The sequence below is a fragment of the Neolamprologus brichardi genome, chromosome 7, assembly GCF_056152115.1.
Source record: "Neolamprologus brichardi isolate AB-2024 chromosome 7, ASM5615211v1, whole genome shotgun sequence".
Classification (NCBI taxonomy): Eukaryota; Metazoa; Chordata; class Actinopteri; order Cichliformes; family Cichlidae; genus Neolamprologus; species Neolamprologus brichardi.
The window spans coordinates 49,039,454-49,053,276 of NC_142110.1; the positions used below are offsets into that span (position 1 = coordinate 49,039,454).

At 40.9% G+C, this 13,823-nt stretch overlaps 1 protein-coding gene across 1 annotated transcript; it reads left to right on the forward strand.

Annotated features, from left to right (window-relative positions):
- The first annotated feature begins 784 nt into the window (after positions 1 to 784).
- On the forward strand, positions 785 to 10,171 carry LOC102800155 (uncharacterized). The gene is made up of 6 exons (XM_006789019.2): positions 785 to 1,109; positions 1,546 to 1,730; positions 1,912 to 1,941; positions 3,342 to 3,484; positions 8,855 to 8,926; positions 9,453 to 10,171. Exons 2-6 carry the CDS (start codon positions 1,610 to 1,612, stop codon positions 9,468 to 9,470), a joined length of 384 nt encoding a protein of 127 aa, XP_006789082.1. The 5' UTR covers positions 785 to 1,109; positions 1,546 to 1,609; the 3' UTR covers positions 9,471 to 10,171.
- The last annotated feature ends 3,652 nt before the right edge of the window (positions 10,172 to 13,823 follow it).

Sequence of the window (13,823 nt, forward strand, 5' to 3'; positions counted from 1 at the left end):
TGTTACTGCTTGGTTTTGGAGTTTTTTTGTTGTGTTTTTGTTAATGGCAGACATGGAAACCCTAATGGTAGCACTTAAAAAATAATAATAATGCACCTTTTGTTGAGGACAAAAGGTTTCAAATCTTAGCAGTGCTTTCTAGATCAGTTATAATCAGTTAGAACAAAGGACAATTAGTACTGATGTGCAGACCTTCTTTTCCTTTTCATTTATTTTGTGGTAATTATGAAGTTATATGTTACACGTTTTTCATCCATTAAACCGAACTCTCTTTCCAATGTGGCACCAAGTAAATATTAATGTCTCCTCACAAAGGATCAAATAATCGCGTCATAAGTTAGAAGTGTGAGTTTTTAAACCGATATTGGATTTTAAAGGCACTTACAGCATTCACAAAAAGTGGGCCAACCCTAACTTCCTGCAAAAACCCACACCTATTATTGACAAATCATAGGCTATTTGATTCTATAATTTTTACTTAAACAAAAGCGAAAAACATTTTTTTTTAAATAAAGTAAAAATTGGGGAGGGCGGGGGCGATTTAGGCCTCCAATGCAAACAGTTGATGACGGACCAGCTGTGCAGCTGCAGTTAACATGGTGCTCACAGTGAAAAGCCCACCAGTGTTCTGTTGCATAATTGCACTGCCACTAATTGGTAGTTTGGCCACAGATGTATTGAGCCGACTGGAGATTTTTAAAGAGCCTGCTGCACCTACACGCTGTGGGCAACCTACGTGCAGAAAGCGCTACGTAATCTTTGTGTGTGTGTGTGTGTGTGTGTGTGTGTGTGTTTGTGTGACTGAGTGAGTGAGTGAGCGTGTTACAGACAGGCAGTGGAGCGTCTCTGCTCTCTCGTAAGCATCGCGGGGTTTAATCGCTCCTTCTCCCTTGTCTGCAGGAGGCGCCCGTCGAACCCGTCTGTCTGTCTGTCCTCGTCCCTCCGTCGGTCTGTTTTAGCCGTTGTCTTTAGACAAGTTGAAGTTTGGAGACAATAACCCGTCCTTTTGTTTTACACCCCTCTTCTCCTGCTCTTTGGGTGAAGCTTCACTGTCATCCCGGAAGATTCAGCACCTTCTCTCTCTCCTCAGAGGAAGTTGAAGCAAACAGGTGCGTGAACCCACAGCTCGTGTATCCATCGCCCTTATCTTAAAATGTGTTAAAAATCGTCCGTTTGATGCTGCTAACATCTGCACAGTTATTTATTTATTTATGCATTTTTATCACACACTCCAACACAATAGATCCGTTCTCTATTCCGGTTATTTCAATTTATAGTAAAATCCATTCATCCATTCATGGATGCTTAACAAAGGCTGTGACCAGCAGTTCCTACAGGTGGGATTTCCAGCAGCCTCAGAGCACAGCTGCTTGTATGGTCTGAACCCCACATTTGCACAAATATTTCAGCCGGCGATATTGGCTTGGCAAACCTGTCGGAGGGAAAAGAAGAAGGGCGGTGGCATCGTGTGTGTGTGTTTCTTTCTTTTTAATATCGGGCGTTTCATTTCATCCCAGCGTGCTTTCTCACTGTTCCTGTTTTCAGCACCCTCACAGCTGTGTGTGCGTAAAATAAATAAATAAATACATCGGGAGCCAATCGAGCAGCCATGGACGCGTTAATGAAGGGTTTCTCTAAAGCCAAGGACGGGGTCGTGGCAGCGGCCGAGAAAACCAAGCAGGGAGTGACCGGAGCGGCTGAGATGACGAAAGACGGGGTTATGTATGTCGGTGAGTTCTGGATTTTCATTTCATTGGTGACAGTGTTGCCAGAAAAAATCGACGGGACTTTTCCAATGCTATTAATTCACTAATATTAGTATAATTACTTCTATTATAGGCTGATTACTGAATTCAACAGGGGATTTGTGGGTTATATTTCTAATTGACCTCCACCTGTATGTTCTTACAGGTACTAAAACAAAGGACGGAGTCACAACAGGTAACAGCATACATTATTTCACTGCCCCTCTGCATGACTTTACCCGTTTTCTGAATTCAGTCTGACTTTTGGTTTGGCTCAAGCTGTTAGAAAAGGTAATCTATCCAAATCCACAGGTGGTCAGTAAGAGAGCTGTACTGTAACTCTGTAGGTTGGGGTTATATTTCACTGTTTAACTCAACACAAACCGCCTAATCCCCCACAGGCTATGCCTTGCCATTTCTCATACATGAAATACAGAGAAACAGAAGGAGGCCGTCTGCTGTAGGCATTCAGGGAAATGGCTGTGCTTTTGTAGGCAGGTGGGATTATGAGAGGAAAAAACAACAGCGTGATGTCTTATTTATTGTGAAGGTGGACAAGGGATCTTCGCTTCCAGTGGGACTAAGCGATGCACATTAGATGATAATCTGCTAATCTGCTTTCAGGTGGTCCGCACAGACCAATCTAATGCCCTATGAGTACCCACGACTTGACTAATTATCCCATATAGCACTGCTGCATCCCTGTAAGCCACATTTTGGCTCACTGCCAATTAAGACAAAGCAAGCATCACCTCAGAGTTGATTACACGGCAATCTGAACAGTTCTTAACTGTTTTGCAAAGTCACTGAAAGCCTTAAATTCATTCAAATTAGCATTACAAATTCCTCATATTTAAATTGTGGGCCAACATTGGGCTTTTCCAGTGTTGCTGTAGGGAATACTTAAGCAAGACATCAAACAGACAGCAGAAGGTTTGGTGCTTGGCGGCCCACACGTCAGTTTTTAATGACATTTTCAATCTTAATTTCACAACGAGATCTCACTAAAAACATTCTGCAAGACGCATACAGGAACGCTGTTGAAGACTGGATGCGGCATAGAGAAAGCTTTTGAATGGGAAAGCCCGCAGCCAGCTCCCAAAGTTGGCCTGTCAACCGAATGATATGTCAGGTGATGATCCTGTTTTAAATAACACCGCAGGCAAAGCAAGTATGTTTATTTACACCAAAGAAAATTATCATTGGCAACAGTTGACTGGGACATGCTGTTGCCACTAAACAAATGTAATTGCTGTAGTTTTGGAAGTAAAAAGTGTTCCCATTCTTCCTATCAACACTTTGTTTTTTGTTTGTTTTGTTTTTTTTACTAGTGTGACAGTGTGTTCTGGGATTATCTTGCAGAAATAAGCAAGACAATTTCAAAAAAAGATATCGTCCAGATGTTCAAGTTAGATGTGCTATCAAACAAGCTCACACCCAGAGAAGGCACTGGCCTTTCTGGATCTTGTTCATATATATATTCATGCACACACACACACACACACACACACATATATATAGGTGTGTGTGTGTGTATATGTATTGTTGTGGCTCTATAGAGATACATCCTCTATTCTCCTCCTTTCATCCCTACAGTTGCAGGTAAAACAGTGTCTGGAGTTTCTCAAGTGGGTGGAGCAGTGGTTACTGGAGTTACTGCCGTGGCCCAGAAAACCGTGGAGGGCGCGGGCACCATCGCCGCTGCCACCGGACTGGTCAAGAAGGACCCGGCTAAACAGGTAAGAAAGAAGACTGTGTTTTTCTATATCAGTATAAGAACTGATATTACGATATGTAAGACACGTATATAGAGTCTGTAGTGTGGGTTACAAATTTGCCTAAAGAGCTAAAGATCACTGGTTTGATCTTTGGGGTTGGATCTGGTGTAAAGATCTGTGCATAGCTCAGGTATATATATGTATATAAAACGGTGTGGTTTACAAAGTTTTAGATATTGCAGTCTCTGAAGAGGATGCCATCTTCTCAATACAGTTGGTATATATAACTCCAGCATTGAATACCCAAAGCTAATAGGTAGCACAAACACAAACCATGATTACACAGTTACACTAATATTAAACCATCATCTGACAGATGGAACTATACAAATGAAGGATACAACCTCCTTGTTTCATCCTATGATGAAGACCACAAACATTAGCATGTATGTTAGCGTGGCTAAATCAATTGGTGTACCTCGCCCTATGGAAGCTGGGATAGGCTCCACCCACAACCCTGAATCGAATAAGTGGAAGAGAATGGATGGACGGATGAATGAGATTCATTTTTGTGTTTGTGTTGTGCTACTTATTACTTTTAGGTCTTCAGGGTTTGAGTTTTAGACATTACAATTACAAGATGATAAGTGACTTTTAATTTTATGGCTTCCATGTGTCTTAGAATTTTAATTTTAGCATGCATGACCGAACATTATGGATGCTTACGCTTCCCCACGGCCAAATCAATATACCCTATATGCACGCAGTTAAAACACACAGCAGGAAATGTCATTTGGAGCCCAGCACATCCCTCCATTTCATGCTGTGGCCGCAAGCCATAACCCATTACTGTGCCAAATGGCCTCCTGACCTTGAGTCATTTGTCATCAATTCTCATATTTCTTCTCTGAAATGGAAGGTGTTACATATTGTTAGTTTTCCTGTGTTTTTCATCAGTCAGTCTGGCCTTCGTTTGTCACAGTAGGAGGAAAAGGCGAAAGCGGTTTACCGTAGCAAACCATTTACTGCTGAGACACAAGTCAAATATAAAGTATGACTCTTCCTCTGCCCTTTCAGTGGGTTCTGTGATTGTGTATTTTGCTACCGTCTTTTTATACATCTCTCCCTTTGCCTCAAGACTGAGATTTTGAGAGCAACTTTAGTATGGGTAGGGCCTAAACCACCAGTTAAGACAAAAAAAATTCTGAAATTATAAGTAGCCTTTTGATTTCACTAAAAGCGCTTTGGAACAAAATCTTATGGTTGTGTTAATGTCGCAATCTTACACCTGCATAGAAAAAGTTAACTATTAACCCACGATACATTACTGTAGCATGTAGTTTGTTGTATTTTTTTTTTATCTGATGTCACAGGAAAGAGGAAGGCTTGACTGAGAACATAAGGTCTACACCATAAATCATGCCCTTATTTTACTGCATATTTTACTTTAAATTGACCCATACTTTGAAAATAAACACCATGACAAATTAAAAATGACTTAAAAATAAGGTTTGAGACAATTATCTGATTAGGATAGTGTTAGCTGAGGTCAAAGATCCAGCGAGAAGTGGATGCATTTTCCCATAGGCTTCTAGACAGTCAGACTTCTTTAAGCAACCAGACAAGTCGCCCCCTGCTGGCCGTGAGAAAGGTTTAAGTCACTTCTGAATTGATTTCACTTTTAAGCATCAGCATTAGTGTGTCTAGGTTCTTCATATGCATTCATGGGACAAAGATAATACAGCAGCACACCAGAAATAAAGTAAACATGGTCAGAAAAGTGAAGCTAACTGCTCTTTTTAATTGCTTTCACAAGTTATTCCTAAGAAAAAAAGTAAATACTTAACATTTGTCAATGCTGTTAGATCTTGATGTGTTTTTGCGAGAATCCCTGAACAGAACCAGGAAAATTAAACGTGTCAATCACCTTTAATTGCAACTTTAGATCTTCACTTTTGCACTTCTGCTTCACATCAGTTCACATTAACGTTGAAACTCTTTAGCACTCGAAAAGACAAACTTCAGCATAAGAAGCAGAAAAGGAAAGAAAAAAATGCTGTCACCACTTTTTTTGTCAACACACAGCAGTTACACTCTCCTGAACTTACACTGTTATATATCTGGATTAATAAGGTGTTAAATTGTGCTTTTCTGACGGCAGCGTTAAATTTGCCTGCAATAATTATCCTCCTCTCTCATAACGCTGATGCGAGCAGCAGGAAATAACAAGCCGGCCAAATATTTCCCAGGGCAACGCAGAGACTTTGTCGAACGTTTGTTGTGATGCTCTCTCTTCCCTTAATTAGTTATGAAACACGGGGGAATCCATAACAGCAATTTAACAACAGCATGCACACACATGCACACATTTCTTTAAATCAGCCTTAATTGGCCGTGATTAGCAAATAAGTACCCAGTGGAAAGATAAGATACCAAAGAAATCATTGAGTGATTTCTCCTGCCGGTGGCGACAACTGAAAGGGTTTTTCTGCAGCTTTTTTTTTTTACTGCTTTCATCTTTTGTTGCTGGCAAAAAAAAAAAAAAAAAACTAGAGCATCTGATTTTTTTATGAAAAGACAGAATTGGCCGGCAACACCTTTCATCTTTCACAGAAGTTGTTTTATTGAAGCAGCGAGATAAATATTCAGTCTAAAGGAAGAATCGTACATATACATTTCTGCACACTGTAACTACACACACACACACACACACACACATTCAACCATGTTTCCGCTCTCTATATATCTGTACAATAACTTTTCTTTTTCAGTGTCAGGTGGACTCACTGTCAGGCATAACATTCCACATGTAGACTTCTGTACTTCTGTTATACCTTCTTCAAATTGACTTTAGATTTATAGTGCACATGTACATTTTTGCCCCCCTTATTTTTACTTTATTGTGAGATTAATAAAGTATCTATCTATCTATCTATCTATCTATCTATCTATCTATCTATCTATCTATCTATCTATCTATCTATCTATCTATCTATCTATCTATCTATCTATCTATCTATACAGGGGCTCTTCCCAGTGAGAAACTAAAAAGAAGAGAGCATCAGATTGTCCTCATTTAAGCATCATTTCCAGCCGGCTCAGCCATTAAACTTCATTAATATTGATTTTATTTAAAAATTGATGCCAGGTTGAGAGAGTCCATCAGCTGTAGCTGATACATACACACAGACACACACAGATCCACAAACAGAGGATGGTGGGATGCTGAGTTTTGATTAATCTCCTCATCTGGTTGTTCCGCCAATTCATCATCTGCTGGTGAGTCATATCATGACAAGAGAGAAGTGATGAGGATAGTGGGAGAAGAAAATGAGGCGAGGGGTGGGCAGCGTAGTAGAAAACGTGGCGTAGGGCAGAGGGGAAAATGGTCTCAATAAACACATCTTATTGATGAAATCTTTTCAGCCGTGTGATAAAAGCTGCCGTTTCACGTAAAGCAGTTCTTGCTCGAAAATGAAACAATACAACGTGGTCCCTAGAGAGCTATCGCTTTAGTAGATTCACACAATATTGCTCCACTGAGATATATGAAGCAAATTTCTGTGTAAAACTTTTGCCCAAAGTTGAGTCTGATCGCAGCAAACACACAAGGTAGAATTCACTGTTACAGTGAATGTCTCCGGCTCCATAAGGGGAACAGATGGAGGCTTGATGGGTGGTGTTAAATGCAACAGCAGGAGGACAGGGTGCAGTAACTGGAGCACCTCACATCAGCCTTTCATCTCAGTGCACTGTGACCACTCCCCATTAAGGAAGGTCAGTTCAATGGCACAGTGCAATCAAGAAAAAATAGGAGACATCACCCACCCCTCGCCCAGTCTTCATTAGCGTTTCACGCCTCGTCCTTGTCCCGCTTTTAGCAATCACAGTGACCGCCGCTCGTAATGAAAGTTGTGAAATGAGCATGAGTTAATGCATCCGCGAACAAAGCTGGAGCACAGTGAACTGTGCACGTTGTTTACGTTCAGTCTTTTTGTTTTATACTTTTATAAGTTTTTAGCTCAGTCACACACAGATAAATTAGAAGGCCGCCACTTCAGATCAACTCATTGATCGTCTGAAGATTTTAAATGAGAATAACCAAAATTACAGGAGCTTCATTTTCATGGTTAAATTGAATCCGTGTCACAGGCACAGCAGCTTTAAAAACTCACTGTTAATCGCTGGAAGAAGATAAATGTTTTGCTGACCTTCCACTTCATCCTGACCTCCTCCTTTGTGGATTTTGTGACTCATTAACAAAATCAACAGGTTTCCTGTTGATTTTGTGAGACGCAGAACACGAAGGGGCTGATGCTGTCAGTCCACCCCAAATATTTGAAATATTCAGATAGATGACTGCAGAAAACTGTACAGAAATGTCCTCACACGTCCTTTTAAATTACTTTCACCAATCTTTCAGTCATGTAATATTCCTTCTGCAGACACAAAAGCAGGCTCAAGGGATCACTCAGAGGTACTGTAGTCCCACAGCATATGTGGGTGACAAATGCGGAGGACACAGCGATGCAGCCGGTGTAGTTACAATGAATGTAATGACTGTAATTTGTTTTGGACAAAGGTGTCAAAGAAATGTAATTTGATGTAATTAAATTGTGTCAGGTCTTAAAAATGGCTCCAAGCAAAGTTTGTAAAGGAAATAGTGCAATCGCGCCCATTATCGTATCCATATTCCAAGGTTTTCCTGCGTCTAACAATTTGAATAACTGGAAATGGGAATATCAGTACATTTAAAAGTGAAGGTCGGGTCTTTAGGCTTCGGTTTGGCTTGTGCTTGTTCACACTACAAGCAACAGAGTTTAAAAAAAATGGACAACCTCAGTAGCTACACCTTTTCTATGTCACATGTCATCCTGGGGCCTGTGTGTATGTGTGAACATTGTGATCGGGCAGGGCTGAAGAAACCTTGGGTTTGTTGTGCGTCACACAGGCATCAGGTGTCAGTTTGGAGCTTCCATTGAGCAGGACTCACCTTTGGCTTCTCACCTGTAGTCTTATTCTGAACCACACACGGGACAAAAGATGCATGTAACGCCATGACGTCATGCAGCGGTTATGGATGTGTAGTGTAGTCTGTGAGTCTACACAAAGAGCTTTTCTTTTCCCCAGCAATAATCCCATGCTGTGCATGGTTGCTCAAAGTGACCACCATTCTGAGTGCCGGTCTCTAATACCAAGGAAGAAATTTCATTTCTTTGAAATGACAGTTGGATGCAGTTAGTAGCACATCTACAGCTCAGGATATTTCACCTGCGTAACCATGTTTTTTATTCTTTCACTTTTCAGGCTGTTTTCTTGTTTAAAATACAGTCGCATTTTAAAGATCGAGCACAAATAAAAATAAAACATTTCTCTTTGGTTTTTCTCCAGAGCGACGATGCCTCAGCGGTACAGGATGTGGCAGAGTCACCAGTTGATACCGACCCTGCTGATGTCACAGAGGTAAGGCCCACCTGCCCCCACCGACCGTGTTAGCTGCAAATCACACTTGACTGGATAAAGTCTTGCAGGTGTAACCTCACCTAAGTTTTATTAGAGGTATTACGGTATAAAACTATTCATTCATTTTAACACATATTTAGCAAATGGATAGTTAGCTCAGGGACACGGTAACTCGCTGTGTCTTTGGCATACCCAAGACAATAATCTTTAACTTACATCAACATTTCTGTTAAACAAATGAAAGGTTCATATATTATTTGGCATTTGCTGGCAACTTGCTTAAAGGTTATATCCTGCTTAAGGCAAAGACAGACTGTGAGCAGCTCCAGACAGCCACCAGAGTTCATAAATAAACCATTTAATGGGTGGTGTAACATTATCTCCGTTACTTTGCACAGTTTCTGTGATGTAATGTCATTAAGCTGCACAGAGATGCATCTTTCAAGGTGAAAACGATCGCGCCGCAGGAGGTCATCTGCATCCCAGATGATAAAACCAGACCTCTATTGTTTTTGGCCTGTTTCAGGAGGACTCTGACGAATAACCTGCTGGGGAGCGTCGCTGTCGAGGATAAATGATCGAAACATTCCATGTTGCTCTGCCAAGTCCCGTCGTGCCTCGTTTTGGTCCTTTATGGAGTCTGTGCTCAGCGTCGGTGTGCGTGCGTGTGTGCGTGTTTCCGTCCGTGCCGCCCCGTACGTCTGTACAATATCCGTGTAAATGTTGTGAAGATCGAAAGATGTCGCGTGAACGTGTTGGTGTGCGTCGGTGTGTGCCTTTTAAACATCAGTCTCGAAGGAGACCTCAGGTGTGTGTCCTCTGTGACCAGCTGTCATTTACAGTGACTCCCTCCCACTGAGAAAGCCAGCTGATCACTGCGTGTCTATGCGTGTGTGTCTATATATTTGTCAACTGTGTGGCTATGTCAGTAACTCAAACATGGAAATATACTGCAGTCTACAAACACCTAAGTGTCTCTATATAAATGAACACTTTACAGTGATCTGTTTGAGATGGGAGCAGAATAATATTCTCTATTTTTGTCTGTATACTGTCACTGTTTTTTGCGGTGGACTATAAAGTGCTGAGCTATTTGTGCTTTTCATATTTTTTAAGTTGTCACTGATATAACAGATATACTATATCATATTGGATGGACTTTTGAAAACCCAGAGCATGTAAGGAACTGATATTCATTTAATGGGAATTAAATGTTGAATAAAATGTGTAAAAGTGTGAGGCCCATGATGTTTTTAGAATTGTGCTTCATTGCTGAAATTAAATACAAAAGGAAAGAAAAAGCTATTGTCTAAAATAAAAGAGTGTAAAAAGAAAGAAAAAGGCAAATCGCCTTTAGTCAGTAGTTGAGGAATAATTAGGGCAAAGCTATTTAAAAGTGACAGATGCGTCTTTAAAATGAATGCAGGAGATAATGGGCAGCCACTGTAATTTGGCAAGCGCCAGCATAATATGTTCAAATCATATCTGTGTGCCAGCTAAGATCTGGGCTGCGGTGTTCTGCACCAACAGGATGCGGTGAAGTCAGCTCTGACTTGTGCCAACACACAGCGCAGTAGTCACGACAGGAAAAAATAAAATCCGTAGCAGGAAGTGTGATCTGATTTGAAAGATTCAAATCTATCTATATAGAGCTATATCTATATGTGTGTAGACTAGCTTTAAGTAAGTTGGCTGACCTATAACAATAAAAACGTGCTGAGAGCATTTTTAAAATTGTGGTGAGCGATGTTATGTGAATAACAGTGTATGTTAAAACAATGATCACACTGGTAGTTCACAAGCTGGATGTCAAAGCATCTTCACTTTCTCACTGAAAGTGGGACAAAAATCAGTCTGTCCCCCCGATGACAGCCACTTCATTAGGAACAGTTCATTAGGTGTTCAGCTGCTCATTAACACTAATATCTAATCAGCCAATTATGTGGTAGCAACTCAGTGCATTTATGCATGTAGACATGGCTGAGAGGACCTGCTGAAGTTCAAACTGAGCTTCAGAATAGGGACGAAAGGTGATTTGAGTGACTTTGAACACAGCGTGGTAATTGGTGGCAGATGGGCTCGTTTGAGTATTTCAAAAGCTGCTGATTTTCAAACAACTGTCTCAAGGATTTTCAGAGAATGACCCAAAAAAGAGAAAGTTCTGAGGATGTTTACGTCAGAGGTCAGAGGAAAATGACCAGACTGCTTCGAGCTGATAGGAAAGCAACAAAAGCTCAAATAACCACTGGTTGCTGTACAGCCAAGATATGCAGAAGATCATCTCTGAAGGCAAAACACATCTAACCTTGGAGCAGATGGGCTACAGCAGGAAGACCACACCGGTTGCAATTCTCTCAACTAAGAAAAGGAAACTGAAGCTGGAATTCACACAGGTTCACTACAACTGAACAACAGAAGATGTAAAAAACATTGTCTGGTCTGATGAGTCTTGATTTCAACTGCAGCTTTCTGATGGTAGGGTCACAATTTGATGTAGACAACATGAAAGACTGGATCCATCCTGCCTTGTATAAATATAAAGAACTCAAAGCGGCTGGTGAGTCTCTGAGTTCTGAAACCATCCTGGGGTGGACACTGTGTTCTCATCAATTACTGGTTTCCGCTTTAAGAGATTTCGGTATCTTCTAAGGATTTTGGTAATCGAAGATAAACTAGGATTAGATGTTGGCATGCAGCTTAAACAGAACAACCATGTTGGGCTTGAAAATGTGCTGTAGCCAGCCATCCAGCTGCAGGCTTTAGAGAGTGCGAGGAGAGATAAAAAGAGACAGACGTGCACTCACAAAGGCATGTCCTTGCAATCAACACTTCCACATTTTGTTTCCTTGGAGAGACAGCACTCTTCATCAACACTGAAGCCAACATGTCTTTCAGTCCTGCAGGATTTGGTGGGTATTTATTGTTCTTGACACATCAGTCTACAGCTGCAGTAGCCCACTGTTTTATGATGCACTTGATGAAAAGCATACATCATTTTCATGCTAAAGCTGGGGTGGGCTACATGTTCTGGGGGCCGGTCAGGTGAGCACTATAAAACAGTAAAAAGAAAATAAGATGCACAGGATAACTAGCGTGCGTGGTTCAGATTTCATGTGGGCCATAACGATAAAAATATATATTTTGTACTTGCATGCCCATCTGGTGGGAGGAGCCTAAAAAAAGCAGGAATAGTTGTCTATTTTTAAATGCTGTTTAGATTTTTTATTAACCTTTTTTTCTTAAACACTAGACACAGTAGCATTCATATTGCTGTTTCCTCAACACTTTTTTCATGCTGTAGTTGATAATCCTCCGTTTTTATCGTTCAGCTCAGCCAGAGTTTTAGTTTTGTCACACCGTCCACATTTAACAGTAACCCAGTGGCAAGCGGTGTATTAGCTGTGCTCAAAAGCTAATACACCGATAAAATCAGGAAGCTTACCTGATTTACGTCTCTGTTTAAGATCCTTTTCTCAGGCATGTCCAGGTGGTTTTTCCAGGGACGTTGCTATTCTAAGACTGCTCGCTGGAAGTCCAGCTCCAACCATCATGGTCCTCAAACATTGCAGGAGCAAAGGTCAACTTCTAATTCCAAATTTCTCATGGAGAATCATCACTGGTAGTGAGAGCTGAATCTCCAGCTACCCCTGAGCAGATTTTAATTTAATTAAATCCAGGAGTCCACAGTTTCCAAGCAGAAATCAGCTAGATTGCGATTTTTGATCAAACCACATATCTAAATAATAAAGTCTAAAGAAAGCCAGAGAATTCAGCTGATTTCTCTGGCATGATGTTGCTGGTCTGCCTCCTAAAGCAGACTTCCTATCAGCACAGCATGGAGACGGATCTAGGTAGCAGCTGTCTTTAATGTTTAAGAGGACAACAGATGATACATGAGCAAGTGTGACTCCCTAAAGGTGCACAGGAGTAAGCACAATAACCTTGCACTCTCAGATCAGCATGTAGTTGACTGGCAGTGATGATAGCTTGCAAAAAGATCAACAGAGAAACAGCTAGAGGGCATGAAAATGACCCAAATGGACAAGGTAAGCACCAGCAGGGTGGGGGCAAGCATGGAGACCAGAACACTGCTGGACATCAGCATTAATACACTTCTGGAGATGGTTAGGATTTACTGGGTGAGCATGTTTTTAAGAAAAATGCAGAAATGTATCCAAACAAAATACTACGCTGGCTACGACAGCTCCAAAGCTAATGTGAGTCCTGAATGTGGATTTTGTATCGGCTAAGGCGTGAGCAGATCTTGCTGTTGTGTTCGTGTCTGCATGTAACAGCAACATAACTCAAAGAGAAAATTCATCTCCACTAAACACCACACCGAAGCCCTTTTAACCAACATTTCCTGCCTTCCTACCAATCAAACCATACATACAACGTCTGTGTACCAACCCACATCATCTGAATGTCTGCTTCCTGTTCAGGTTCTTGGTATTGTGTCAATTGCCCAGCTGCAGTCTGAATTCAAAGTGTTTAAACTGTCCTGTGATGCGTGCGACCTGATTTCTAAAATCCCCTGACAGCGAGATAAACCACCGAGATCATCAAGAACCGCATCGTCAAAAGATTCTCAGAATCGCTCAAATCATTTCACTCAGACTGTATTTGTAAAGATACATTTGACAGCCTCGTGTCTCCATGTTGCAGTGAACAAAAACAGTTATATTTAATATATATATTTAGTATATAATAAAATACTTTGTTTTTAAGCTTTTTATGAATAAAGGCTGCTAAGTAATAAATTATTACCATAACCCTGCTAAGACCACAACCTTTCAATTTGTGCAGGACTGCATTCATATGAAGACCATGCAGCTGTTTCCAGGTGTTTTATACGACAGAACATTAAACATTTAAAATGAAGACTGATGCAGCTTGA

Bases quoted from the DNA above. Each gene is read 5' to 3' on its own strand.
- LOC102800155 (XM_006789019.2), top strand. From the start codon at position 1,610: ATGGACGCGTTAATGAAGGGTTTCTCTAAAGCCAAGGACGGGGTCGTG. The intron at 1,731-1,911 runs GTGAGTTCTGGA...ATGTTCTTACAG, and splicing joins AGACGGGGTTATGTATGTCG to GTACTAAAACAAAGGACGGA. The intron at 3,485-8,854 runs GTAAGAAAGAAG...GTTTTTCTCCAG, and splicing joins AGAAGGACCCGGCTAAACAG to AGCGACGATGCCTCAGCGGT.